Raw genomic sequence first — 26,712 nt, 5'->3', positions numbered from 1 at the left:
GGTTGCATTAGAGCAGCTCATTGAGCACTAGAATGGGCACCCGGGAAATATACGAAGGGATTTTTGGATTCTCCCTTGGACATCCGATAAGATATTATTTTTTACGAGACAATACTAGCGACCAACTCAAGAGCTTTTAACAAGGAAAAAAAAAGTAAAGTCACCACCTGTAATTGGTCCATTGACCTCAAATTATTCCGATTTCGCCGCCAGTTTCCAAGCCGATGTCTCACCCGATAAAACGATTTGTGCTTGGTTTGGCCTCTTGAGATGTCTCGAAGCTGTCCAGAATTCCAAAGAGCGTATCTAGACGTTCACCTGAGTGCTGAATCTTGATGCGCAAACTGTGGAAGAATCCTGGGTCTCTAATGTTCTTTCAGGGGGGTTGAGGGGCCAGCACCTTTATAAGTTAGATACGCTTTTACGGACCAGGGCAGCGGCCAGGGTTAGGGGTCTTCCAGCTGCCCAGCCCCCGAGCGGTTTATCTCGGCAAAAAAAAAGGTCCCCATCGCGTTTTCTGGAAGCTTCCCAACGCGAGCAAAGGTCAAAGCTGTTTCGTTTACCTTTTTTTTTTATTGCATCTTGTAACCTGCAAACTTCCAATTCAGCTCAACACGTTCTCCAACCTACATAAGTAATACCCGTTTAGACTATTGGCTGAGCTTGCTAAGCACATAATAACTCCATCACAATGGTAAGCGCACCTCCAAGAAAATTTGTCTTTTTTTCCTTTCATTACGATTTCAGCCCTGTTTCGTACGCAGCAGCTGCAGTTGGATTGAGACAACTAGCTATCTATTTACTCTGGTAGCCTCTCGAGAGGTTATTGGCGAGATTGACGCCCTTTCACTCTCCTGTTCGCCTTGTCTGATAGCTTGAGTTTGTTTTGACTAACACACTCGGTTGTCACAGTCTACTACCCTCCGCTCGATCAAGTCTCTGGTCCCGCTCCTGGACCGCGTGCTCGTGCAGCGCGTCAAGGCCGAGGCCAAGACGGCAAGCGGCATTTTCCTGCCCGAGTCCAGCGTTAAGGAGCTGAACGAGGCCAAGGTCCTCGCTGTTGGCCCCGGCGGGCTCGACAAGGACGGCAAGCGTACCCCCATGGGCGTTGCCACTGGCGACCGTGTTTTGATTCCTCAAGTACGTTCGCAGCATTTCGTCAGCCCTTAATATTGGGTTTCGGAGATGGATTCATCACTAACACCTGTTTAGTACGGCGGCTCCCCTGTTAAGGTTGGCGACCAGGAGTACCACCTCTTCCGCGACAGCGAGTATGTGCAAAAGCGCCCTCCAAGTACCCTAAGGGTCCTCCCTACCCGTTCACCTAGCTTTGGTCAAAATTCTAATGGCGTTGTCACTACCCTAGGATCCTGGCCAAGATCAACGAGTAAACTCGAATCACCATCGAACCTCAGATACCCATGAAGTGACGATCACAACTCTGTACCATACTTTGTACACAAGCTCTATACATTGTACCAAAAGAAATACTGGCGATATCCCCTCTTATCTGATAATAACCGGCCACTCGTTCAGGCCATTTCAATGGAATAGGTGATGTATTCGTCTTGCAGCCAGTCTCATACTTGCTCGCTTGAATGTGGTCCCCAAGAGTCGTTTGCTCCCCCAATCTACTCACTACCTGGACCTCTGTATCCCTTGAAAACATTCCTGGGGTATTCAAAGGAGATAATTTGGCAATAACGGCTTCTGAAGTTCAGCCTTGTGTTTTTCGTCATTGTTTACATAAGAACTCTGTAGCGCAGAGTTTTCCAGAGATGGCGTTGACTTCAAACTGGCATTCGTAACTGTCGATCAGGGGAGGCAAGCCACGATCAGATAGGATGGCTTTCGATATGTTCAGTGGCGCTCAACGACATAAGGCTCACAAGGGTGGAGCTCGCCACCCTGATGTATCAACGGTGCGCTAATCGTCAGGTCTCGTATGAGTCCGGAATACTTGGCAGGTGATTAGGGAGGCAACAGCTAACGATTTCGTGTTCCTGACTTGACCCACGAATCACTTTAATGAGCCTACGGTTTTAGCGTCCGAGCTTGCGGTCAGCAGCGGAAATGATGTTGCTACAGATATAGGCACAAAGGCTTTAGCGGGAGGAATTGTTCAGGGGCCAAGCAAGCCTGGACCTGAACTAAATCTACACCAGTGAAGAGCTAATAGTTTCTTGATTCAGGAACTTAGTGTCTCCGTCGCCCAGTTGCTTGAAGATTTATTGATTTCTCACTGGGCCTAGCGGCGGCTGAGCAAGAGGCCTACAATGGGATTGGCCATGTTACTCGGATGTGAGCTGGTCTTGGAGGAGCATCTGAGACTTGGCGTTGCCTCACTTCTCATGCAGAGCCTTCACGGGAACGTCATTCTGCGCCCCGGGCACCTACGGTATACTCATGTTGTCCTGGGGTGGACTGCGCAGGGATGGAGGCGAATAGACGAAATGCATCAGGAGGACTCTACGATCATGTTATAAGAAACGTGCCTGTTCCCTCAGAAGGTAAAACGGGGCTCCTCTGCCGTCATCAACAGTACTGGTTTCTGTGACGGTATTTCTCATCTTATTCGCTCCCTGCCTATATCACACTCATTAACTTATTATTTCTCGATCCTTCAATCATCTGTACGGAGAATCAATATCATTCCTTACTCTCAATCCAAGGCAGTGCCGCGATCCGCCCTCCTAGGCTAGTACTCCTCGTTCATTTCCACCCTGGGAGCCCCTCGCCAACTCAGGAGCCACTCATTTGCCATCTCTCATCCAGCTCTCTCCTTTAGCTTCTCCAGCTAAAGGGTCTGGGCATTAGAAAAAGCCCGTCCCTCTCTCTGCCCTGATTCCCGGAACTACCAGATCCAAGCATCTCGACCACTACTCTCCTTAGCAGCTTCGCCTCTCATACTCTCTCTTTATACTCTCTTTTCTTCTTACCAAGCTGAGCTTGTCTTTTCCCTTCTTCTTAGCCTCTCTTTTTACCATTTTCAACCCAAAAAAATGAAGTCTTTTGCTGCTACGCTCGGCCTCGCGACCACCTTCGCGAGCGTTATCAACGCACACAGCGTTTTCACCACCTTGTTGATCGACAATGTCGATCAGGGCGACGGAACTTGCGTCCGCATGCCTAATGATCCTTCTACCGCCACCGACCCCATCGCGAGCATCACCAGTACCGACATGGCCTGCGGCAGGGATGGAGAGAACGCGGTTGCATTCACATGCCCGGCATCTGCTGGAAGCAAGATGACCTTTGAATGGCGTCTTATCCCCGACTACTCGTCTCCTGGCAGCATCGACAAGTCACACAAAGGGCCTTGTGCCGTCTACCTGAAGCAGGTGGCCGACATCAAGTCCACACCCGCCGCCGGTCCCGGCTGGTTCAAGATCTGGGATGATGGGTATGATGAAAAGGCAGGCCAGTGGTGCACGGAGAAGCTCATTGCCAACAACGGCCTGATGTCGGTTCAGCTCCCTACTGGTCTCCCTGGCGGCTACTACCTCGTCCGCCCAGAGCTTTTGGCCCTGCACGAAGCCGACAAGGGCGATCCTCAGTTCTACACCGGCTGTGCTCAGATCTTTATCGATGGACCATCGGGCACCCTCGAGGTCCCGGCTGAGGACTCGGTCTCCATCCCTGGCTACGTCCAAATGGGCCAGAAGTCGGTCAGCTTTAACGTCTGGCAGAACCCGCTGGACCTGCCGTACCCTATTCCTGGACCCAAGGTGTTCAACCCCATGTCCTCGAACGGCGCCGCGCCCAAAGCTGTCTCGAGCCAGACGTACGACAAGGCGGCCGTCGGCGTCGTACCGGACAACTGCCTGCTCAAAGTCGACAACTGGTGCGGCACCGAGGTTCCCTCGTACAGCAATGCCAACGATTGCTATGCCTCTGCAGACGCCTGTGATAAGCAGCTCAAGGCATGCTACGCAGGCGCCGGGCCCACTGGCTCGGCTGGTTGCAAGCTCTGGGAGGCCAAGTGCCAAGGAATCCAGGGCACCTGCGCGTCTGGCAGCCCCAGTGGCCCACCGAACGCTGGTGCTAAGCTCCAGAGTCCTGATCGCCAGCTTCCCGGCCCCATTCCCAATGCCGAGGATGTCGTCAACACCGTTGTCGCATCTGTGCTGCCGGCTGCCAGCGCTGCCCCTCCAGCCGCCACTCTTGCTCCTTCTCCTGCTCCAGTTGCTGCTGCTCCAGTCGTCAAGGCAGCTCCCGCTTCTTCTCCCGCCCCTGTTGCTGCTGCTCCAGTCGTCAAGGCAGCTCCCGCTTCTTCTCCCGCCCCTGTTGCTGCTGCTCCAGTCGTCAAGGCGGCTCCAGCTCCTTCTGCCTCGGCAGCCCCGGTGCAGCCAGCCAAGGTTGCGCAGCCGGTGCAGCAGGCCGTCAAGCCCGTTGCTGCTGCCGCGCCCGCGCCAGTCGTTACGACCATGGTGACAGTTTACACGACGGTCTTTGAGGGTGCACCTGGCCCGGCAGCCACCAACTCGCCCCAGAAGACGACCGAGCACGTCAAGAGCACCAAGCCCGAGGGTGGAGCCAAGCCTCAAAACAACAACACCAAGCCCAGCGGCAAGTCCAAGTCTGTCCACCCCATGAAGTCCGAGGCTCAAGGGACGCCCCAGGGCGATCTGAAGGTCTCGCTGACGGGCCAGTGCGGCGCCGCGTCCGGTCTGACGTGCAAGGGCAGCGCATTTGGCGAGTGCTGCTCAAAGTCGGGCCGGTGCGGTTCCAGCAGGTTCCACTGCGGTGCTGGCAGCTCCAGCACGCGAGGATGCCAGGAAAACTATGGCGTTTGCAAGGGCAACGACGGCGGCGCAGTCGCCCCCGCCCAGAACGGTGTCTCGGCCGCCACCACCCAGGCCAGCGATAACCAGGGGACTGGTAGCCAGTTCCAGCAGACTGCAGTCAGGAAAATGCTTGACCAGTTGACCAGTGGACTCCATTTCTTTTAGATAAGCTCCATCTTCCATCTTTGGTATAGATGCGAAGGGAGGAAGTTTGATGACCAACTTTGGAGACTGTACGTGCTACGCTTTTGAATATCGAGGAGGCATTTGCGCCCACCGCTCGTTTTGGCGTGAAATGTGATATTCCCCCCTTTTTTTTTATGTCACTCTCTTTTGTATTTGTTTTATTGTCTCTCTCTCTATTTTTCTAGCATCCCGCATCCATTGGATCAGTCTAATCACTTCTGCCGTTTTACGGCTAGATTAGACTTTTGTTTTCGTGTACATAAATAGAGAAATTTTCAAGAGATCTCATATTTTACTTTAACATATTTGAAATATGTATAAACAGGATATGTGACACATTGCTTGAAATCCCCATCGGAATTTGGTTGTTGGCGGCTTTCGACGATTGCGTCATATAGGTAGGTGATTTTGGAAGAACGCTATAAATTCTCGTCCGAGACGAGTGAATAAGCGCGCTCCAGATTGGGGAAATTTGTAAAATTGCTTACAGTGGTCTTGTTCTGATTGACCCGGATCGATACAGGTCTAGATTTAAATCTAGATTTCTTTAAAAACTTACAAGAATGAAAAAGTCATGCACATCTACGATGAATGCATCGTCAACTCGCTCTTCTGCCTTTTTGAAATGCAGCCGTACAATCATGTACAAAATAGAATGCCACGGAGATGCTGCAGAGATGGGATGACATAATACTCAATCGAGGACATGCCCAATTCGTACTTTTGGTAGAAGCTTCGGGTTAAGCTTGCTTACTGCATAATTTCGCAATTTCATTGAGGAGAAGAAAACGGTTGCCGCAGAAAGAAAGAAAGGTCCGACTCGTGTCGGAGGTTGCAACACACAAAACCACCCACGCTGGAAGGCTGGGCGTCGTCAGCTTCGAGCGCGCTCGCTATTGGCCTAGCTTTATTTTACAGTAGCACCCAGAGTTGCCAATGGTCACTTATTGGGTGCGGGAGCAACCCCTGACCCATAATGCTACAATGTAATTGGGAAGCCACTTCCCTGATGATCAGAGCTTGGTCTCCCACATCCCGTTGCCCCCAAAAACGGGGGACTCTTGTACAGCTGCTGCTGAATGTTCCGACACTAGTCGGAGCTAACGACTGCAGGTTAACACTCCGAACGTAAGACAGGACGGGAACGTGGGTGGCAGTTTGCACGCATGAAACTGTCAAGGCGCGCCATCGATTAAAACGAGTGGTGGGCGGCAGCCTTTGTTCCTTTGATACCATCATACTCCAAGTAGTGTTTTCGCCATTCTTAATTCCAAAGTTCTCAAAGTTCAGTCGAAATCACCTCGGCGAAACCAAGTCTTGCTCGGTAAATTCAATCATTTAATATTTAACGAGCCTTCACTTGGCTCGCAGCCCAAGTTCAGTGAAGATTCAAAGGTGCAGCACTCGCAGCCCACACTAATAGCGGCATGGTGTAGCTGCCGGCCAAAGTTGCTTCGAGAGGCCCCCTCACGATCACAAGTGCCTCTTTCGACTATGCGCAGCCTCGACAGGTCTTGGGCGTGGACTTGGGCCACCCTGTTGACGCCGCTGCTGGCGGTGGCAGATACTGATGCAGCCCGAGGCTCATCAATCGGTATGTAGACCCCGATACGGATCGCTGTGATCAGAAATAGAAAATTTAGGAGCTGTCATCTCATTGTTCACCTTCGAGAACCTTGCAGCTAACATTCTCCAGAACTTTATACATCGGCTTACATAACCTTGGATTTGGCTGAGAGCAGTCCAGTTCACTATCTGGTAAGTGCTGACAGGCAAATGCAATGCTGATCAGCTCCTAGCGGAACAAATAGAGGTATCGAACATATACCTAAGTGTTGATTGTATCGCATACTGATGCCACCTCGAGCAGGATATTCAACTTGGTGTTCTCCAAAAGCAGGAACCATGCGCTCCTGCGGATGTGCTCCTTAATCACAAGCCGTTGGAACAGGAAACCAACGGCAACTTCACCTCCCTAAGTGACGGCATAACCTTCACCGCCGTATGGAACATAACCTGCGTCGAAGCCAATGGTTTGCCTGCAGCGCAGCTCTTCTCCTTCACGGTCGAATCTGTTTCGGACGTTGCGATGGAGCAACCTCTAGGCTTTTCGCTTCAGTTCAAACAGGACTCTCCTGGGGATATATTTGACTTGAAAGGTCCGGCCTCGATGGAGGTTTCCCAAGACAAGTATCAAGACTCCCTGGACGAGGGAACCGCTGAGGACTTTCTGTCCAAGCTCGATGAGCTGCGAAGACTGCGACGTGATGTGGTGCACTTACACCGTCTCATCAGACGCAAGGAGATGCATCTCGCCAGGTCGCACCGCTGGGAAGAAGATGAAAAAAGTATCGGCGATTGTGACGACTTCAAATGCATGGTCAAGACTTTCCTGAGCACCATCGGCGGTGTCGCAAAGTCGTGGTTCTGGGATGATTTCGCCGACTTGTTTCGAGGCAGGACAAGGCACGGACATGATCGTTGGCGTCATCGTCACCGACACAGGCCTCCTTGGAGACACCCTCACGGTCATGAAGGTAACAGTTCGTTGCACGATGGATGGAGATTCCCACCGCCGTGGGAGCGGCCTCATCATAGGCATCGACCTCCACACTGGCCACCGCCGGGATTTGCCAATGATGGACATCCGTTTCACCCTCACCACCCACCAGACAGGCCACATCATCGACCTCACCCACCACCAGGGGCTTCGCATTGGCCCGAAGACCATCCGCCCAAAAACCCTTCGCCGCGGCCAGGTGCCTCGGAAAACGTCTTATCGCTTGTTGTTGGCATAGTGCTGTGCATTGTCATGCTTGGGCTTGTGATTGGCATTATGCATTTCCTGTGCTGTCGTCGCAGGGACTATCACCAGGATACAAACACGAGTCGCTCCCAACGTCGCTCGCGCCGCCGAGAGGCCAATCGTCGGCGCCGAGCAAAGCGAAGAAAGAACCTGCGGCGCTTCCTGGCTCGTTTGTTTGGAAGTGCTTCTGATGACGAGGATGACGAGGAGAAGGAAGCGATGTTGGGGAGTCGTCGGTCAAGTCAAAGCTTCACATCGGATGACGACGGCAACTTTTCTGACCTAGAGGAGGGACGGGCTGGAATGAGCATTGAGCTTTCCGACTTTACGGAGTTGGAAGCTGAAGCCGGGGTATTGCCTCCGTACAGAGCTACTGCTGATGACATACTCTCTGAATCAGCGACATCTGACACACTCGTGGATGAGTCTGACAGGGACTCCTTGAAGAATTTGGAGATGCCCACGACCAGCGGCTGCAAAGATGCATCGAGCAGAGCGGGAATGACGTGATGGCGACAGGATGCCTAGTCCTAGTGGACTAGGCCTAGGTTGCACAGTAGGGTGTCAGTGACGGTCATGCATGTTGTATTTCGGTTTCTTTTGTAAGCCTTGTGCCAATAGGGCAAATAGCAGGAATCTTAGAACTCATTTGCCTCGATCATCTAATAAAACTCATGTGCCACTTGAATCGAATCCAAATACTAAACCAAACCCACTTGCGTGCACTGTGTGCTCACGATAGATTGTCCGTCTATTTTGTGCTGTATCTCAGCCCAATCGAAGCTACTGTTCTGGTCTTTGGGTGGAACCCCGCCCCGCCTGTCAAGCGAAGCCATCCCATTGAACCCAAGCGTCAAATGGGAAGTCAGAACGGTAGCCCGCCCACCCACCTTGCCCACCTGGGCGACGTGCCTGTAGAGAGGGACCGCATCATCGCCAATTTCGTCGCTACAAAAGTCGGAAAAAAAAAAAGCTCGGGGATGCAAGGCCCAGACCGCGACGTGCCCAATCCGATCGAAAGTCGCTTTTCATCCAGCCGCTCTATTCAGGCCGCTTTCAGCCCCTTGGACGCGTCCATTTTCGTGGGATCCAATATCCTTGTGCTGAGACAACAGTACATTGCTGTGCCCCGCCGACCGGCGATATCCGTATCTCGCCAACTGCCGTTTCCGGTCCGCGTATCCTCAGTCGGACAAACGAAGCTACCCGCCAAGGCTGTCAGGGCCTTTGATCTGTTTTGTTCGCTCCCGCATAACTGGCTGTCTTTCACTGTTACATAAATGACAGACACGATGGCGGATGACACTCCGCTCACCTCCCACGCCATCTCTCAGGCCGGTAGCCCGAAGGAGGACGCAGAGACCAAGGCGACGAGGGAAGAGCTCAAACAGACCGCAATTTCCGAAAAGCCAGCTGCGGCAGAGCAGGAAGGAGAAATGGCCAAGGCACCAAAGCTGAGCCCTGTCGACACTACCAAGCCCGCCGACGACACATTGAAGGAGCAAATTTCGTCACCAAAGAAGAAGAGGGCGCATGACCAGCTAGACGAGAACCACGAGCCTAGCTCTTCGGAGTCGGCAGGTAGCCTTTCGCCGAAGGATGGCACCAATAGGACCGACAGACTGGAGCCGGAGAAAAAGAGAGCGCGTGATGAGCTGGCCGAGGCAGAGGCTGAAGATGAATCTGGGGTAAGCCGCGACTATTGATGATTTCAAGCCTACAAATCATTATTCAATATCTAAATTGACTTGCACAGGCTCCCGCAACCGAATCTACCGAGAAGACGACGGAATCTACCGACACCCACAAGCCCAAAGACCCTCCATTATCTGTCAGCTTACAAAAGCCCGCCAGCGGGAAGGGCGATACTGCACCGGCTACTACCTCAGCCGCCGCCTTCGCAAAGTCTGGTTTTGCAAAACTGAGCGGTGCTACATCTCCCTTTGGTACTTTAGGGGCTACTGGTGGTGCATCTCCATTTGGTGCATTAGGATCTTCCGGCAACACCGCATCGGGGTTCGGCACCCTGTCTTCTTCAGCCTCACCCTCCCCATTCGGAGCTTTAGGGGCAGGTTCCGGTACCATTCCAGCACCGCCCAAGTTGACCTTTGGACCCCCGGGTGATGGCTCCCCCTCGGCCTCTCCGTTTGCTTCACTCAATGGCGGCGCGTCCAAACCGTTTGGAAGCGCCTTTGGCAGTGGATTCGGGGGTGGCCTGGGTGCGTCCAGGCTGACGAGTTTTGCAAAGCCTGGTGGAGTGCTCAAGAATGATAAGCCAGCTCGGCCCTTTGGTGCGCCGGACAGTGACAATGAAGCATCTGAAGGTGGGGAAAGTGATACAGAGACTGGCGACGATGGCGTGGCTCTGGAAGAATCCGAGTCTGAGGAGAAGGCCAAAGACGAAGAGGGCGAAGCAGAGCAGACCAAGCCCGCAAGCGCGGAAGACAAAAAGAAGGCGACGAAGCTGCAAAAAGGTAAGATGAACCTATTGTGTTCACCCTCGCGTTTCCACGTGGTTGCTAACACCGATCAGTCGTCGTTGACGATGGAGAGGCCGGCGAGGCTACCATCTTTTTGGCTAGGGCCAAGGTTTATCACTTGGACAAAGAGTCGGGAGCTTGGAAAGAACGAGGCGCCGGTATTCTTAAAGTCAACGTGCCAGAGGCAACCATAGATTTTGACCAAAGTGGTGCTGCTCTGACGGCTTCATTCGATGCCTCAGTGCTCGACGCTGGTGACGGCGATAGCAAGACGCCCAAGGTCGTTCGCCTGATTATGCGCCAGGATCACACCCTTCGGGTGGTCATCAACACGGCAGTATTAGCCGGGACGGAGTTTGTAAGGAGGGAGATGATGAAAGCTGTTGGATTTCTCTTCACGGCCTTGGAGGGACCAGATGCTCATCCGGTCACATTACAAATCAAGGTATGTGCTATCATCAGCCCTATTCACACCAAGAAAGCACCTGCTCACGTTTTCTAATCTAGATGTCTGCGGCGAATGCCGAGATATTCCAACAAACCATCGACCTTATTCAAAAAGAACTCAGGTCTTTCAGCTAGACCGAGGGTTTCACAGTTGGTGAATGCGAATTTTACAGTCACATATCTATCTCTGACAACCAACAGCAGGCCCCGAGCCAGCAAAAGGGCTGGGCCATCCTAAGTAATGACACATGACCGATGAGCATCTCTTCACACTTGATTATTGACTTGCGGGATGACGATGGAAAGCAGGCGTTTGGGTGTAAACCTTCAGGTATCAGGGAAGTCACTCGGCAGCTAGGTACATATGGGCTTGTGAGGTGCGGTCTGCTTCACTTCAGCGTACACTACTACCTATCTATAGATGTTGGTGGTGGTTTGGCCTACTTGTCCAGAATAATTGTGAGGTTTAGACCGGACTCTCATCTACTCACTTATTGTAGATCACAGTAGCTAGCAGCATATATTTTTTTTTAAAAAAAAAAAAAATCTTTATCTAATTGTCTAGAGGGATCCGGTACAGACTAACGTTGCTTTACACGACTCAACTAGGTATTGTTGCTACTAGTAAGTTATCACGTGAATTCGAGACGTTTTGGCGTGACTGGGTCCAACTACCGCGCAAGTTTGCCACCAAACGAAGCTGATTGAATTGCCGCTCCTTGTTTCTTTCCCAAGAACTATAACGAAACATGCTTGAATTCATGTAGTGTTTTTCTTGCAGCGGCAATCTGCAACATGTATGCACCTCAGCGACTGAACTTGTCTGTTGGTCATATTGATTAAATGACATGGACGCTGCTGCTAAAGATGCCAACCAACGACCAGTCAACAAGCCTGGGAAGCGTAAACGATCTCAAATTGCGGACGCATCAGCGCCTGGCGAACGCAAAGATGATATTGACACGACTGAAAACTCCACAGCCGGCAACGCTCGGCGGACGGCCAAGTCGACGAACAAAGTAAGAAATGCTCAGCAGTCAGATCCCGCCGGTGTTCAGGACGAATGCGTGATTGAGTGGCCCGAGTGGTTCAAGGTACTAGACAAAACGTACCGAGCCCTCAACCTCGTCGTCACCTTTTGCTGCACACGCAAGCACCTCGCAACCACTTTCGACACCATCAAGTCTACGGTCGAGTCGCACATCAATCGGCAGCTGCTGATTCAAGACGTGGCGGCCATCGCGGCCCTCCGTCCTGACGGCGTGCGATTCGAATATGTCGACGAGGTCATGCTGCAGCTGGACGCACGCGGCGCAGAGAGGGATGACACTTTCCGGTCGTCGAGGAATTTCCTAACGTCGCAGAGCCGCCCGCCAGATTCGTCCGTCGGGGGCTTCACCGGCCGCGAGGGGTTGCAGAGCCGCAACCAGGGTGACAATGGCGACGCGGACCTGACCGGAAAGGAGGTTTTGTATTTTGAGTTCCTCGACGGAGACCTCAAGCGGGAGGTGCAGTGCAAGAAGACAGGAGAACCTACAAAGCCTACCCGGAAGCTGCGCGATGAAGAACTGAAGATGCCGGTGTACAGTCAGAAGCAGATGGCGACGCTGATCGAGAAGCGCAACCAACGTTTTACGGTTGCGGTCAATCATTTTATAAATAAGTGCGTGACAGAATCGACCGATCCTGTCATGGCGCTGAAGAGTGAGTCTGAGAAGTTTATCCCGATGCCAACCGCAGCCACACAACCATCGCCTCCGCCTCAAACTAGTACAATACCAGAAAGCATACCCAAGGAGCGCAAGTCAATCCCGGAGATAGTCCAGGAGCTCAAAGAGAGCCCTTTCTATACCGGACAAATCGTCCCGGATGGCCACCGTGTCTTCGAACCGCAGGAGCCGATTTTTGGAGACCTCAATTTCCTGCTCAGCCAGGATCTCGTTAATGCCTTGTACAACGCGAAAGGCATTACGCAGTTCTATGCGCACCAAACAGAAGCCATCAACGGATTGATAGAAGGTCATCATGTCGTCGTGGCCACCTCGACGAGTTCGGGCAAGTCGCTCATCTACCAGCTTCCCGTCTTGCATGCACTGGAGAAGGACCACGAGACCAGAGCAATGTATATCTTTCCTACAAAGGCGCTGGCTCAGGATCAAAAACGAAGCCTAAAGGAGATGATGGCATACATGCCGGGTCTGGAGCAGATGGTTGTGGATACTTTTGATGGTGACACACCAATGGCGGAGAGAAACATTATTCGTGACGAGGGGCGCATCATCTTCACCAACCCGGATATGCTGCATATTACTATTCTTCCACAAGAGGAGCGATGGCGGACCTTCCTCAAGAATCTTCGGTACGTGGTGGTGGACGAGCTGCATTATTACAATGGTCTGATGGGCTCTCACGTCGCGCTCATCATGCGGCGCCTACGCCGAATCTGCGCTGCTGTGGGCAACCGACATGTCAAGTTTGTATCGTGCTCCGCCACCGTAGCAAACCCCAAGGAGCACTTCAAGACAATATTTGGGATCAGCGATGTGCGGCTCGTGGACTTTGACGGCTCTCCATCCGGCCGCAAGGAGTTTCTTTGCTGGAACACGCCCTACCGCGTCCCTGGAGATCCTTCAAGCGGACGAGGTGATGCCAAGTATGAATGTGCACGGCTCTTTTGCCAGCTCGTTCTACGCGGAGTCCGCGTTATTGCGTTCTGTCGGGTCAGGGAGCAATGCGAAAAGCTTGTCGGGGCCGTCAGGGCCGAGCTCGAAAGGCTCGGTCGACCTGAGTGCATCGCTCGTGTGATGGGTTACCGCGGTGGATATACACCACAGGACCGGCGAAGGATTGAAACAGAGATGTTTGAGGGCAAACTTGTGGGCATCGTAGCTACGACGGCGCTGGAGCTGGGCGTCGACATCGGCTCCCTTGACTGTGTGATCACTTGGGGGTTCCCTTATACGATTGCCAACCTCAGACAGCAGAGTGGACGTGCTGGACGGCGGAACCTGGATTCGCTCTCCATTTTGGTTGGGGACTCGTTTCCGACAGATCAACACTATATGCAGAACCCAGACGAAATCTTTACGCAACCAAACTGTGCGCTGCAAGTCGATCTCGAAAACATGTTGGTGAGGGAGGGCCATATACAATGTGCGGCCTACGAAATGCCGATCCGGCCTGACGAGGATGTGCAGTACTTTGGCGCAGATCTTCCCAAGATATGCGTTGAAAGACTAGTGCCCGATGAGCTTGGATACTATCACTGTCACGACAGGTTCCGGCCTATGCCGTCCAAGTTTGTGACAATTCGGGATACTGAGGATGAGCACTTTGCTATTGTTGATATATCACATGGGCGAAACGTTGTTTTAGAGGAGCTCGAGGCCTCCAGGGCTACGTTCACACTCTACGACGGCGCCATTTTCCTTCACCAGGGCACCACCTACCTGGTGCGCGATTTCGACCCAGAGAAGCATATGGCAAGGGTTGAGAAAGTCAAGGTGGATTGGACGACGGAGCAACGAGACTTTACAGATATCGACCCGATCGAGACAGAGGCCATCAAGCGCATTGAGGGATCCCCTTGCCGAGCATATCATGGAACCATCCGGATCAAGCAGGTGGTTTTTGGGTACTTCAAAGTGGACAAGCGCAACCGCGTACTGGATGCTGTGCACGTGGACAACCCACCGGTCGTGCGTTTCAGCAAGGGCACCTGGCTGGACATTCCTCGGCGCGCACTCGAGATTCTTGACTCCCGGCGGCTGAACGCGGCGGCGGCGATCCATGCAGCCGAGCACTGCGTAATGAGCCTGGTGCCCAACTTCGTCATCAGCATGCCCGGCGACGTGCGCACCGAGTGTAAGAACAGCCTCAAGGAGTTTGCGCGCAAGGAGACCAGCCGCAAGCGGCCGGCGCGGTTGACCTTTTACGATGCCAAGGGCGGCGCTGGCGGATCCGGAATAAATATCAAAGCATTTGAGCACGTCGACATGCTACTGCAACAGGCGGTGGCGAGGGTCGAGGGCTGCAGCTGCATGGGCGGGTGTCTGGAGTGCGTGGCGAGCGAGACGTGCAAACAGCACAATGCCGTAATGAGCAAGGCTGGGGCCGGGGTTGTCCTTAAATCGCTGCTCGGGCTCGAGATTGACGTCGATCGGCTGCCGATGGGGCCTGAGGAGAATAGCCCCGCGGGCGTAGAGACGATTGTCCTCGCGAAGCCGGTACCGCCGAGGGATGTTCGGCTATGGAAGGATTATGGTAAACTTAGTGACAACGAAGAAGAAGGTGATGATGGGGGCCATGTCGATGGTGAGCCAGGTCCGACCTCTGACGGTTGAGGAGTTGATACACCTCAGATTATGCCAATGGTGGAAGGCCTCGACGGATATGCACAAGTAAGTGCCGGAAAGAGATTTGAGTAGTTATTTGCTAGGGCATTCTGTATGTGAAACTTAGCCCGATCTAGTATCGAGTCACAGCCCCCATTGTTGATTTTCTTTGCTTTTTTGTTTTCCTTTCTGCCATATGCGACAACTCAATGTGGCATGAGACGGTGGCTTGACCAGGTCCACGAGTTGGGATCAAATTTCCTCGAGGAGTAATGTATTAATGTATAAAGGGTGAATACGAATATGCAAAGATGCACATTCCTATGTCAGATGGGATATCTACCTATTCATGTCCACGGTCGCAAACTTGGTGACGGTCTAGACTGGGGTCAGCAAGTCAGCATAAAACAGTACCTAACTCCTCGCAACAAACTAAAATAGAGAAACAAGTTTTCGGTTTTATAAAACTGCGCGCAGAAGATATCTGTCTTCATTTCGATTGAATTTCCAGGCTTGAACCTCGTCGGAGACACATGCTATCCTGCATAGGCCTGTGCTTTTTGCCCGGTTCCGGAAATATGTGAAGGGCTCTATGTTCCAAAAGGCCACGATAATTACAGCCGTACCCGTTTCGTATGGAGCTGGGCAGGGGTATGGTAGTCTGGGCTCATGATTGGAAGACCTTCTCACTTTGTGACATCACTTGGGCAGATTGTTTGTACCAGTATCTAACTCTTCTATGCACGAACTATGCCTGTTCCAAGATCAATGCAGATTGTGTATCACACTTTTTTTTTTTTTCATGTCAATCCAGTCCAACGGCCAGCCAGCCTTACCTAGTCTAGACATGAATCTGAGTGGAAATGGGTGCGATAAACGAACAAAACCTCCCACGCACTCTTTTCCTTCCTTCTCTTCCTCTCTCCCTCCTTATTCATGCCCATGCCTGCAAGAACGAAACAAGCTTCTTGCCAATCCCGCAAAGTACCCTGCCAAACCTGACAGCCTAGGCGCTTACTGCTGCTGCCTTTACCCCGTCGCTACGCTCAGCCTCTCGGCGCTTACAAGGGCTTGTCAAGCTGGCTTCATTTCCACGGTTTCGTCGGACGCACGATCCGGTATTTGGTGTGGGGGCTAAATCCTCCTTACTTTGATCTTGTTTAGATCATTTTCCTTGTGGTTTCAATCCCATCCCCCCCTTTCTTTTTTTGCCTCAATGAATTGATGGTTCAGGTACTACAACACTACTTCACAACCGTTGGATCGTCTGTCAATCTCCAAAAGCCAAGCCAACGCCGCTGAAGCTAGTTTTCAAAAGACAACAAAAAGTAGACCAGCCCTACGGGATCCTTCACGAAACAGACAGATACTACTGTACACTAGGGATCTCCACCTGGTTAAAGTAATTAAATTGGGCAAGTTCCGAGGTTGAATCGTGATGGCGGCAACACCAACTTCGCCCACGCCTCCGGCCCCACTGCCGAGATCAGTAGCCCCGTCATATCGCACCGACGAGGAGAGGAAGGAAATCCCAACAACCACAGCTGAAGCGACTCTTCCACGGCACAGCGGCGATGTCGAATCCATCCACAGCCCCGGCCGCAACGGCGATATGTTCCGTGCAGAGCGGTTACAACACCGACAGCAACAGCAGCAACTCCAGGACCAACAGCTTCATAACTTGATGCGCACTCGCACCCTTCCGCCGTTCATCCGTCCCGAGGGCGAGAGCGGGAGGAATGGTTTCTCGCCGCTGCACTTCATCCGCATCTGCTTCCGGTCCTCCAGCGCAGTCTCATGCGCAGTCAACGTCCTGTGGCCGGTTGTGCCTGCAGCCCTCGTGGTCCGCTATTCGCAACCCGACTGGCACATGGCGATATTTGCGCTATCGTACATAGCAATGGTGCCTTGTGCCAATTTGGTCGGGTTTGCTGGGCAAGAGCTGGCGAGGAAAGTTGCGCATGTTTACGGTGTCTTGGTCGAAACCACGTAAGTACCCCCTTTTGTTCTCCAAAGACATGCTCTAGAGGCACAACCCGGATCAGCGAGAAAACATTGGGCTTCTAACACCAGAGACCATACAGCTTTGGCTCCATCGTGGAGATCATCTTGTTCATCGTACTGTTGGTGAACGGTAGTTTGACGCAAGTCATCCAGGCTGCCATTTTGGGGTCCGTTCTCGCTACTATGTTGCTGTGCCTAGGTCTATGCTTCATAGCTGGTGGTCTTAGGCGAGAAGAGACGGAGCATAACGAGGCTATCAGTGAGGCAGGTAGCGGACTGTTGTTGACGGCGTGAGTAGCTGAAAAGATCTGAACAGTCGAATATTATACTTGAGACATGCTAATATGGATTCGTTTCAAACAGTGGCGTTGGCCTTGCAATCCCAGCAATATTTGAGAAGGCTTTGGAAGGGACGGATCTCGTGACATCCCAAGAGCTATCTGAGCGAACCTTGAGTTTGTCGCGTGCGACGGCCATCTTGCTGATCCTTGCGTATATTGTGTTTGTCTGGTTCCAGGCCAAGACTCACCACGGCATCTACGATGCCATATTCGAGCAGGACGAGCAACGAGATACGGACCGGCGGCGTGATCTGTCCAAGGACAAACTGACCTTGCTTGAATGCGGCCTTGCCCTTGTTGTTTCCCTTGCGCTGGTAACAATAATCGCCATCACGCTCGTGGAGGAAATCGACTTTATGGTGCTGGAACGCGGCATTTCGGAAGCTTTTATGGGTCTGATTCTCGTCCCGCTCGTGGAGAAGGCGGCCGAGCACCTCACGGCCATCGACGAGGCTTGGGACAACCAAATGAACTTTGCTTTGTCACACGTTCTGGGCGCGACTTTGCAGACCGCCCTGTTCAACGGGCCTTTTGTGGTGATCATCGGCTGGATATTGAACAAGCCCATGGGGCTGGATTTTCACATCTTTGACATTGCCGTGCTGCTGCTCGCCATCATCACTGTGGGTGGCTTTCTCAGAGATGGCAAGACCAACTATCTCGAAGGATCCTTATGCGTTATTGTGTACATTGCCATCGCGGCAGCGGCATATCATTACCCGAACCCTCCTCATCTTTCCGGCGGCAGCGCAAAAGAGCACTGAGGCTTCATTGTAGAGGGGATATTTGCGGGTCGTTGTTGGTTGCGAATCGGGTAATGATGGGTCATAATGAGACAGAATGAAAGAAACATTTCTGCCAGAAGCATAGAAGCTTTCGTTCAATACTTGTCTTGGTGTGTTCTTATTGTTATTTCATTTGTTTGTTCTAATCTCTTGTCTAGCCGGTGTTGAATTACCTCAACAGTGGAACGTAACAGTCAGTACAAACAGATCAATCAGTAAGGTGTATAGGGTAGGAAAGAAAGGCCTCCCCCNNNCCCCCCCCCCCCCCCCCCCCCACGTGCTGATGTAGAAAGTGGGGCTCTGAACGGGCTGGCTTGATGCTTTTGTACGAAATTCAGGTGTGCTATGCGAAATTTGTCCCCCTGTGGGTCACACTGTTCTGCCTATACCCAACCGAGATCTTTTGCAGCGATAGTGCGTGGCTCCCAGTCAGTGAGTACATCTGCCCCGCAGTAGTTGGTCAACTACCACCTGTACCAGTAGCGTCAGCCAACTCCACCACCTTTGTTCGACGGGGATCTTTGGTACAAAGACATGTCGACTGCTCGTGATCCTGCGCGATTACGGCAAACCTTCTCTCGACCGTGGCTGTGAAAAGGCTCCTTTCTCTGTCTGTGACAAGGAGGATAATTCCATTCAGGTGAGTCAACCTATACATGCGATCTGGCTTATGCCATGCGTCATCCTTTGGATTTTACCCCGCTGTAGCAATTCCCCATCCGCCGACGAGACTCAGACTCGGGACGCCATCCGGAATAGAAAGAGGAGGGAAAAAAGATTAAAAAAAAAAATCAAGAAAAAAAAAAAAATAGAAGACTGCGGTTGTATCGCCACCGTGCATCCTCAGCCCCAACCGACTGTTGAAAACTTTTTGTTATTTCGGGCTGCATACTTTTTTTTGCTACTTCTATTTTCGCAACTCGTACACCAAGCAGTTACTGGCTCTCAGTTTGCCGATTCCCTGCGAGACTACACACAGCCCCTGTCCAGGACTAGGATATTCGTTTTTCATCTACCAAGCCACCAATCGACACATTTCTAATCACTTTACCACGTAGTACGTTCCCTACCGGTATTCGAGAGTTTCTTGAAGCATACCCGTGTACGACTAGACAGACACGATGCCGCCCAAGAAGAAGGGCAACAAGAAGGCCAACGATGATTGGGAGGCCGAGCTCGGCGAGCAAATCGCACCCGCAGCTGAGCCCAACGGTGCCGCCCCGCCCGCCGAGAATGTCGATGCTCCCGCTGAAGAGGAGGAGACCGGCGGCGGTGGTGGTCTCATGGGTCTGATGCGCAAGAAGAAAGATAAAAGGAAGAAGCAAGGCCTGTCCGAGGACTTTGTGGAGGGCGAAGACCCATCAGGAAACGCCCAAGCCCCCCAAGAGGCCACCATGGATGACGAGTTTGCAGAGCCGGTGAAGAAGGGCAAGGGTGGGAAGGATAAGGCTGCTCCCGCCCCAGCCGCTGATGCAGGCGATGGTGAGGATGGAGGCGGCAGGGTCAAGACAAAGGCCGAGAAGGAGAGGGAAAAGAAAGAACGTGAGAAGCAGCGAAAGAAGGAACAGGTCAGTGCGCCCTCCGTCACTTGTTTTATCTGCGATTCACCGAGGAGGAGTATGTGGGCTTGATACTGATCTGCCATGTGTTCTTGTCACAGGCCGCCAAGAAGAAGGCTTCCGGTCCCGCAAAGGCTGAGCCGGCGAAGGCTGCTGCCCCTGAAAAGAAGGAAGCAGCCCCCACGCCAGCAGCCGCGCCCGCCGCCGACGCTGGTGGCAAGAAGAAGAAGATACCCGCTCACCTCTTGGCTATCCAGAAGCAGCAAGAGGAGCTAAGGAGACGCCAGGAGGAGGCCGAGAGACGTGCCGCAGAGGAGAAGGCGAGGATAGAAGAGGAGGAGCGCAGGGAGGCCGAGGAGGCCAAGCGTAGGGAGGAGATGAAGGCGCTGAAAAAGCAGAAGGAAAAGGAGAAGATTGAGCAGCTCAAGAAAGAGGGCAAGTTCCTGACTAAAGCACAGAAGGAGGCTAGGGCACGCAACGAAGCCAAGCTGCAACAGATGATCGCTGCAGGTATCAAAGTCGGCGCTCTGGACGAGAGTGGTGAGGCTTCTGAGAAAAAGGAAAAGAAGACCGACAACAAGAAGAGCAAGAAGAAGGCAGAAAAGGTGAGCATGGCCCCTGGTTAATCCTTGCTGGGCCAGCCGTTGTCTGACATGTTGTAATCTAGGTCGACGAAGATAAAATTCTTGCCGAGGCTGCTGAACGCGCCAGGCAGCAAGCCGAGGCTGAGCTCAAGGCAGCCGAAGAGAAGGCCCGCTTGGCCAAGGAAAAGGCCGAAAAGGAAGCTGCCGAGAAGAAGGCGGCCAGCAAGGTCGACAGCGACCTCGAGGACGACTGGGAGGCGGCGGCGGCAGAGGAGGATGACGACCTCAAAGAAAGCTGGGATGCCGATTCTGACGAGGAAGCTGCCAAGAAGAAGAAGAAGCCTGATGAGAAGGCAGATGCCAAGGCGGATGAGGATGGCTCGGATGCTGACGAGGAGACCGAGGAGGACTCGGAAGACGACTCTGAAGAATCCGAAGACGAAAGAGAAACGGCCGCCCAGGCAGCTGAGAACCAGCGTAAACGGGAGGCAGCAGAGAGGCGAGAGAAGGCACACCAGGCGGCTTTGGCAGCGCGATCCAAGGACAACTTGCGGTCACCAATTTGCTGTATTCTGGGCCACGTCGACACTGGAAAGACAAAGCTTCTGGACAAGATCCGTCAGACAAACGTCCAAGAGGGTGAAGCTGGTGGTATCACACAGCAAATCGGCGCCACATACTTCCCTGCCGATGCCATCAAAGCAAAGACGGCTGTTGTCAACAAGGATGGCAGCTTCGAGCTCAAAGTACCTGGTCTCCTTATCATCGACACACCCGGTCACGAGTCTTTCTCCAACTTGCGGTCTCGTGGATCATCGCTCTGCAACATCGCCATCTTGGTTGTTGATATCATGCACGGATTGGAGCCCCAGACACTAGAGTCGATGCGCATGCTCCGTGAGCGCAAGACGCCCTTCATCGTGGCTCTCAACAAAATCGATAGGTTGTACGGATGGAAGAAGATCGACAACAACGGTTTCCAAGAGTCATTGGCACTGCAGCCCAAGAGTGTGCAGAACGAGTTCAAGAACCGTCTCGACCAGACCAAACTCGCTTTTGCCGAGCAGGGATTCAACGCCGAACTCTTCTACGAGAACAAGTCGATGGCCAAGTTTGTGTCTCTGGTGCCCACCTCTGCCCACACGGGTGAGGGTATTCCTGACATGCTCAAGCTGATCCTGCAGCTCACCCAGGAGCGCATGGTTGGCTCGCTGATGTATCTGTCTGAGGTCCAGGCAACGGTTCTGGAAGTCAAGGCCATTGAGGGTTTCGGAATGACCATTGATGTTATCTTGAGCAACGGTATCCTTCGCGAGGGTGACCGTATTGTGCTCTGTGGTACAGAAGGAGTCATCAAGACCAACATCAGAGCGCTGCTAACACCAGCACCTATGAAGGAGTTGCGTCTCAAGTCGGCCTATGTGCACAACAAGGAGGTCAAGGCCGCATTGGGTGTCAAGATCAGTGGTCCTGGTCTGGAAGGTGCCATCGCTGGTTCACGAATGCTTGTTGTCGGTCCGGACGATGACGAATCTGACTTGGAAGAGGAGGTCGAGTCGGATCTGGCTCATTTGTTCAGCCGTGTCGCCAAGTCTGGTCGTGGTGTCAGTGTGCAAGCCTCGACTCTTGGTTCGCTCGAGGCCTTGCTTGACTTCTTGAAGGACTGCAAGATTCCCGTGGCCAACGTCGGTATCGGCCCGGTGTATAAGCGTGATGTCATGCAGTGTGGTATCATGCTCGAGAAGGCACCAGACTATGCTGTCATGCTCTGCTTCGACGTCAAGGTCGACAAGGAGGCAGCTCAATATGCTGAAGAGCAGGGCATCAAGATTTTCACGGCGGACATCATCTACCACCTTTTCGATGCCTTTACCAAGCATCAAGCTGAACAGCTGGAGAAGAAGAAGGAGGAGGCCAAGCTCTTGGCCGTCTTCCCTTGTGTTCTCAACCCTGTTGCCGTATTCAACAAGACTGGACCTATAGTCGTCGGTGTCGATGTTGTTGAGGGCCAGCTCCGGGTTGATACACCCATAGCAGCTGTCAAGACGAACCCGGTCACTGGCGCCAAGGAGATCATAAGCATGGGCCGAGTGTAAGTTGTATCACGTTCCTGACATGCGAAGTTGACGCTGACCAATTACTATACAGTTCATCCATTGAGCGTGATCACAAGGCCATGCCAGTTTGTAAAAAGGGACAGCCTTCGGTGGCCGTCAAGATTGAGATGGGTGGCCATCAGCCTACGTACGGCCGACAGCTAGAGGAGAAGGACGTGCTATACAGTCTTATCTCTCGTGCCAGTATTGACTGTCTGAAGGACTTTTACCGTAAAGACGTGTCGAACGACGAGTGGTTGCTTATCAAGAAGCTCAAGCCGCTGTTCGACATTCATTAGAGTGTGGCGACGCGAAATTATTCAGTTCCAAGGGTCACTCCGAGCGGCATAGTGTTGCAGTGAAGATTTTCGGAGGCAAGGAAAAGTTTGGTGACATATTTCAAAACAAACCCACTGCAAGACTGTCATGTTACTTATCTTGATCTATACCTCAGCATTTTCCTGCGGCTGGTTTTCTTTTCTTGCTGGATCTGCCTTTTCGTCAACGGGAACCAAAAAGGGCGTTATGAAAAAAAAAAAAAGTGTATATAATTCCACCACAACCCTTCAGGAGAACCTCGATTGTTTGACATTTTTTTCGACATTCATTTGGCTTGCTAGTAAGTCACAAAGAGCGAAACGGAGCATTAAAGCCGATTCTAGGTGTTATCACAGGCCTGTCCAAGTATTTCTATGCGAATCTCATGAATACAGCTGGCATACCATCGTAAACACATGTTCAATATCATTCTTCCTGTCTAAACGGCACAAATAGTTGCCAGGCAAAAAAAAAAGGCAGAACAAAAGCCCAGAAAAACCACCTCTTTTCTATCTAAGTCTCGTACTTGTCTTTCGGGATATGTGTGGTCGTTCGTTTGGTTCTTGAAAAAAAATGATACACGGCAGTGTTGTCCCCGTGGGTTAGAGGATAGAAATAATAAAAAAAAAAAAAAAAAGAACCGATAAGAGAAATAAGCCCAACCTCCCCCCAGTATGTTCCCAAAGTCATAACTTCATTCCGACTCTACAAACTTCTGTCTGATTTTTTACGCCCCATTAGCCTTAGCATCCGCGTCCGTCATGTCCTCATCCTTTGTCTCGGGAGCGTCGGCCTTTTGTGCCTCAGCGGCCTTGCGCGCCTCGTCCTCGGCGGCCTTCTTAGCTGCCGCCTCGGCCTCGAGACGTGCCTGTAACTCCTGCCTCTCCTGCTCGACCTTCTCGAAGTGGCGCTGAACGATGGGACCAGTCATGGCCCTGATCTCGTCCATTTTTGCAATGTACACGGCCTTGGTGGCGTCGTCACCCTCATCGTAGAGCCAGTCCTGTTGAAGCAAGTAAAGCATTAGATATTTGAACCCTACCATTACCAAATAGATGGATAAGTTGTCAGAACTCACCTCAGTCTCGCTCAACCGAGCACGGATCTTGTCCTTCTCCTCTTCGCTCGCGAACTCGGCGTACTGGTCATCCAACTTGTTGCGGATGTCGTAGATGTACGTCTCGAGCTCGTTCTTCTTCTCCTCCGTGTCGAAGACAAGCTTATCCTCCGCAGCCATGGCGGCCTCGCGCTCGAGGAGCGCGTTCTTGGCGTTGGGGTCGAGCGATTGAGTGGCGGCAACGATTGGCAGCTCACCCTTCCTGACCTGCTTTTTGACCTTGCGCATCTTGGGCTTGGCTTCGCCGTCCTTGGCACCGTCCGTCTCCATCGCCTTGAGGTGCTCTGTCAGTTTCTTACTCGTGTGTGTAGGCATATCTTTTGAAATTGGGGAGCTGGAAGAATTGCGTCGTCTTTTCTGTGGTGTTTGCAGGGGAGGGCTGCTCGCAACCCCATCGGGGACTGGGCCGCTGCTCCCCTGATCAGGAAGGGGGGCTATGGTCGCGTCGCCGTGGCAAGCGCTTGTACTCACATTCGGGTCCTTCTCACCCTCCTCAGGAATCGGCTCCTCAACCTCCTGGTCCTCCACATAGTAACCGCTCTCTACGTTCAGGATCCCGTGAATGTTGACACGCGCCTTGAGCTTGCAGATCATGAAATCATCCTGTCCTCCGTTGGCCTGGACTCCCTTGACCGAGAAGCGGCCGATCCAGGGGTTCACGCTCTGGGGCAGCTCCTCAGGCTTGGCGTACCTGGCCTCCAGGTCGAAAGGCTGTTTTCGGTAGAAGGTAAGAATCTTGGTGGAGGGCATGAGGTTGCCTTTGTTAAAGACAACGAGACTGGTGTCCTCATCCGGGATATCGGGGGCCTTCTCCCAGGCAAACTCGATCGGGTAGCTGATGACATCCTGGACGGCAAAGTCGCGGACCTTAAAGATGGGAGACAGGATAGCGCAGCTGAACGCGCAACCCCTGGCGATGGCCTCGTCCTGGTTGAGAGTGAAAGACAGGGGCTTGTTGAAGAATGCACCAACGCGCTCCTTGATGGCAGGCACACGAGAACCACCTCCGACAAGCTCGACGACATCAATGTCCTCAACAGTCAGCTTGGCCTCGGAAAGAGCCTGCTGCAAAACCTCCTCAACGCGGGGCAGGATGGGCTCAATCATGGCCTCGAACTCTTGACGAGTGATCATAGCAGATACATCAACATCGTTCATCAGCGACTCGATGTTAAGCGGCGCTTGCTGGTTGGCGGACAGGATCTTCTTGAGCTTCTCGGCGGCGGCGAAGACACGCGAGGTGGCGCGGGGGTTCGAGAAGATGTCGATCTTGTACTTGCCAAGGAACTCCTTTTGCAGGTGGTCAACCAGAGCCTTGTCGAAGTTCCTACCACCGAAGTGACGGTCAAAAGCCGTCGACTTGACGGCGAGCTCGCCCTTCTTGAACTCGACAATAGACACGGCGTAGTCGCTATAGCCGACATCGACAAATGCGACCCGGCGCGGCTTCTCTTCGGCAGAAGGCAGGTCGAGCTTGGTGATACCGTAGCCGAGAGCGGCGGCAGTCGTGTCGTTGATAAGGCGCAGCAGCTTGAGTCCAGCAATCTCAGCGGCATCTATCAATGCGCGGCGCTGAACGTCTGTGAACCACGCCGGTACGCTCATGACCAGGTCTGAAACAGCCAGCTTGGTCTCTGTTGCCGTCGTCTGCTTGATCTTGGCGAGGTACATGGCAACAAGTTGAGTGGCGGTGAACTTCTCCTTCTTGCCCAGATATGTGACCTCCACACCAACCTGGCCGTTGACGTCGACCAGGGGCGCCGAGATGTACTGTTGCTCGAGCTGGACGTCTGGCTCATTGAGTCGGCGGCCGGCGAGGCGCTTCAGGGAGCCGACTGTGTTCTTAAGGTTGGAGATCTCTTGTGTCTTAGCGGCCTCTCCGAGGTAACGGTTCTTGGGACCAAAGCCAACCAAAGATCTAAAAGGATAAAGGATATTGGTCAGTGCAAGATTCTGATATAACAAGGCACAGGGGTGTTCAAGATACGTACGGTGTGGCCCTGTTGGAAACCTCGTTCGTGATCTTAGTTGTTGCAAAAAGTCAGTCTGTTGGTCGTTTGGACATATGCGCGGTGGCATTCACCAATGGTGTTTACACAAGGGGGCGCGCAAGAGACATACCACGTCGACACCGCGGTTACGAGCAACCGCGATGACGGTGTTCATCGAACCAAAATCAACGCCTGCGCAAGCAATATTGTTAGCATCTGAGTATTGGGCTTGCATTGCCAAGCCTGGCGCAACTCGGGTGGGCGCAAAAAGAGACGCCGTGGTACAGGTCTCGAGGGATCTGGAGGATACATACCAACTACAGACATGGTGGCTGTATGTTGCGATCCTGGTAATTATGTGTATATGTTGATTGTTTTCGTCTCTCCAGGGTATCTAGTAAGTCGTGGTTGGTGTAAACAGAGTGCAATGCGAAAGACTTCGAGAGGTTTATTATCTTTAGATCGGGTAGGAATTTACAAGTCGTTGAATCTTTGTTTTCTTCTTGTTTCGTGATCGCCCAGTTGCTGGAAGTTCAAAGTAGTAGGGATCTGGTCCAAACAAACAAAATTGAAAGGAAATGGTGAGTTAAGTTGCCAATACTCCGAGTGGGAATGGTGGTCAATTTTAGATCGTAACGCACCAGGCACATAAAAAAAAAGGACCAGCAAGATAATTCGATATCAAGGCAGCCAACGGGTGGAAAGAAAAAAAAATCTGCTTGAAAGCTGTTCGGACAAAGTCACTGTACTGGCTGGCAGCTGCTCTGCCCCTCATTGTAGAGGGGGAAGGCGAAATAGCAGGGGTGCGCGAACTGTGCTGTACAGCCCACCCCACTCCCCGTCTTACAACGGTGGTACCGTCTAGAAGCTTACAGAA

General features: G+C 52.5%; 7 protein-coding genes across 7 annotated transcripts; 6 read left to right on the top strand and 1 right to left on the bottom strand.

Moving 5' to 3' along the window:
• Window positions 1-691: 691 nt before the first annotated feature.
• PpBr36_02892 (uncharacterized protein) lies at window positions 692-1,391 on the top strand (the record flags this gene model as incomplete). The annotated part of the gene is made up of 4 exons (XM_029890069.1): window positions 692-694; window positions 913-1,140; window positions 1,213-1,271; window positions 1,367-1,391. The coding sequence occupies 4 exons, from the start codon at window positions 692-694 to the stop codon at window positions 1,389-1,391; spliced, it is 315 nt and encodes a 104-aa protein (XP_029754108.1).
• Window positions 1,392-3,002: 1,611 nt separating this feature from the next.
• Window positions 3,003-4,952, top strand: PpBr36_02891 (uncharacterized protein; the record flags this gene model as incomplete). The annotated part of the gene is made up of 1 exon (XM_029890068.1): window positions 3,003-4,952. One exon carries the CDS (start codon window positions 3,003-3,005, stop codon window positions 4,950-4,952), a length of 1,950 nt encoding a protein of 649 aa, XP_029754109.1.
• Window positions 4,953-6,467: 1,515 nt separating this feature from the next.
• On the top strand, window positions 6,468-8,289 carry PpBr36_02890 (uncharacterized protein; the record flags this gene model as incomplete). The annotated part of the gene is made up of 3 exons (XM_029890067.1): window positions 6,468-6,567; window positions 6,670-6,731; window positions 6,844-8,289. 3 exons carry the CDS (start codon window positions 6,468-6,470, stop codon window positions 8,287-8,289), a joined length of 1,608 nt encoding a protein of 535 aa, XP_029754110.1.
• A 782-nt stretch (window positions 8,290-9,071) lies between these two features.
• PpBr36_02889 (uncharacterized protein) lies at window positions 9,072-15,049 on the top strand (the record flags this gene model as incomplete). Its single annotated transcript, XM_029890066.1, has 5 exons — window positions 9,072-9,467; window positions 9,536-10,253; window positions 10,313-10,704; window positions 10,908-10,944; window positions 11,574-15,049. 5 exons carry the CDS (start codon window positions 9,072-9,074, stop codon window positions 15,047-15,049), a joined length of 5,019 nt encoding a protein of 1,672 aa, XP_029753189.1.
• Window positions 15,050-16,478: 1,429 nt separating this feature from the next.
• PpBr36_02888 (uncharacterized protein) lies at window positions 16,479-18,149 on the top strand (the record flags this gene model as incomplete). The annotated part of the gene is made up of 3 exons (XM_029890065.1): window positions 16,479-17,029; window positions 17,125-17,334; window positions 17,408-18,149. The coding sequence occupies 3 exons, from the start codon at window positions 16,479-16,481 to the stop codon at window positions 18,147-18,149; spliced, it is 1,503 nt and encodes a 500-aa protein (XP_029753188.1).
• A 1,142-nt stretch (window positions 18,150-19,291) lies between these two features.
• Window positions 19,292-22,708, top strand: PpBr36_02887 (uncharacterized protein; the record flags this gene model as incomplete). Its single annotated transcript, XM_029890064.1, has 4 exons — window positions 19,292-19,738; window positions 19,831-20,334; window positions 20,397-22,405; window positions 22,462-22,708. 4 exons carry the CDS (start codon window positions 19,292-19,294, stop codon window positions 22,706-22,708), a joined length of 3,207 nt encoding a protein of 1,068 aa, XP_029753196.1.
• Window positions 22,709-23,454: 746 nt separating this feature from the next.
• On the bottom strand, window positions 23,455-26,162 carry PpBr36_02886 (uncharacterized protein; the record flags this gene model as incomplete). Its single annotated transcript, XM_029890063.1, has 5 exons — window positions 23,455-23,730; window positions 23,806-25,762; window positions 25,836-25,867; window positions 25,966-26,027; window positions 26,150-26,162. 5 exons carry the CDS (start codon window positions 26,160-26,162, stop codon window positions 23,455-23,457), a joined length of 2,340 nt encoding a protein of 779 aa, XP_029753195.1.
• Between the last annotated feature and the right edge of the window lie 550 nt (window positions 26,163-26,712).

Source organism: Pyricularia pennisetigena, chromosome 3 (genome assembly GCF_004337985.1).
Source record: "Pyricularia pennisetigena strain Br36 chromosome 3, whole genome shotgun sequence".
In the NCBI taxonomy this organism is placed as follows: domain Eukaryota; kingdom Fungi; phylum Ascomycota; class Sordariomycetes; order Magnaporthales; family Pyriculariaceae; genus Pyricularia; species Pyricularia pennisetigena.
The sequence above is the reverse complement of the archived record's forward strand: the minus strand, read 5'-3'. Positions and strand labels throughout refer to the sequence as shown.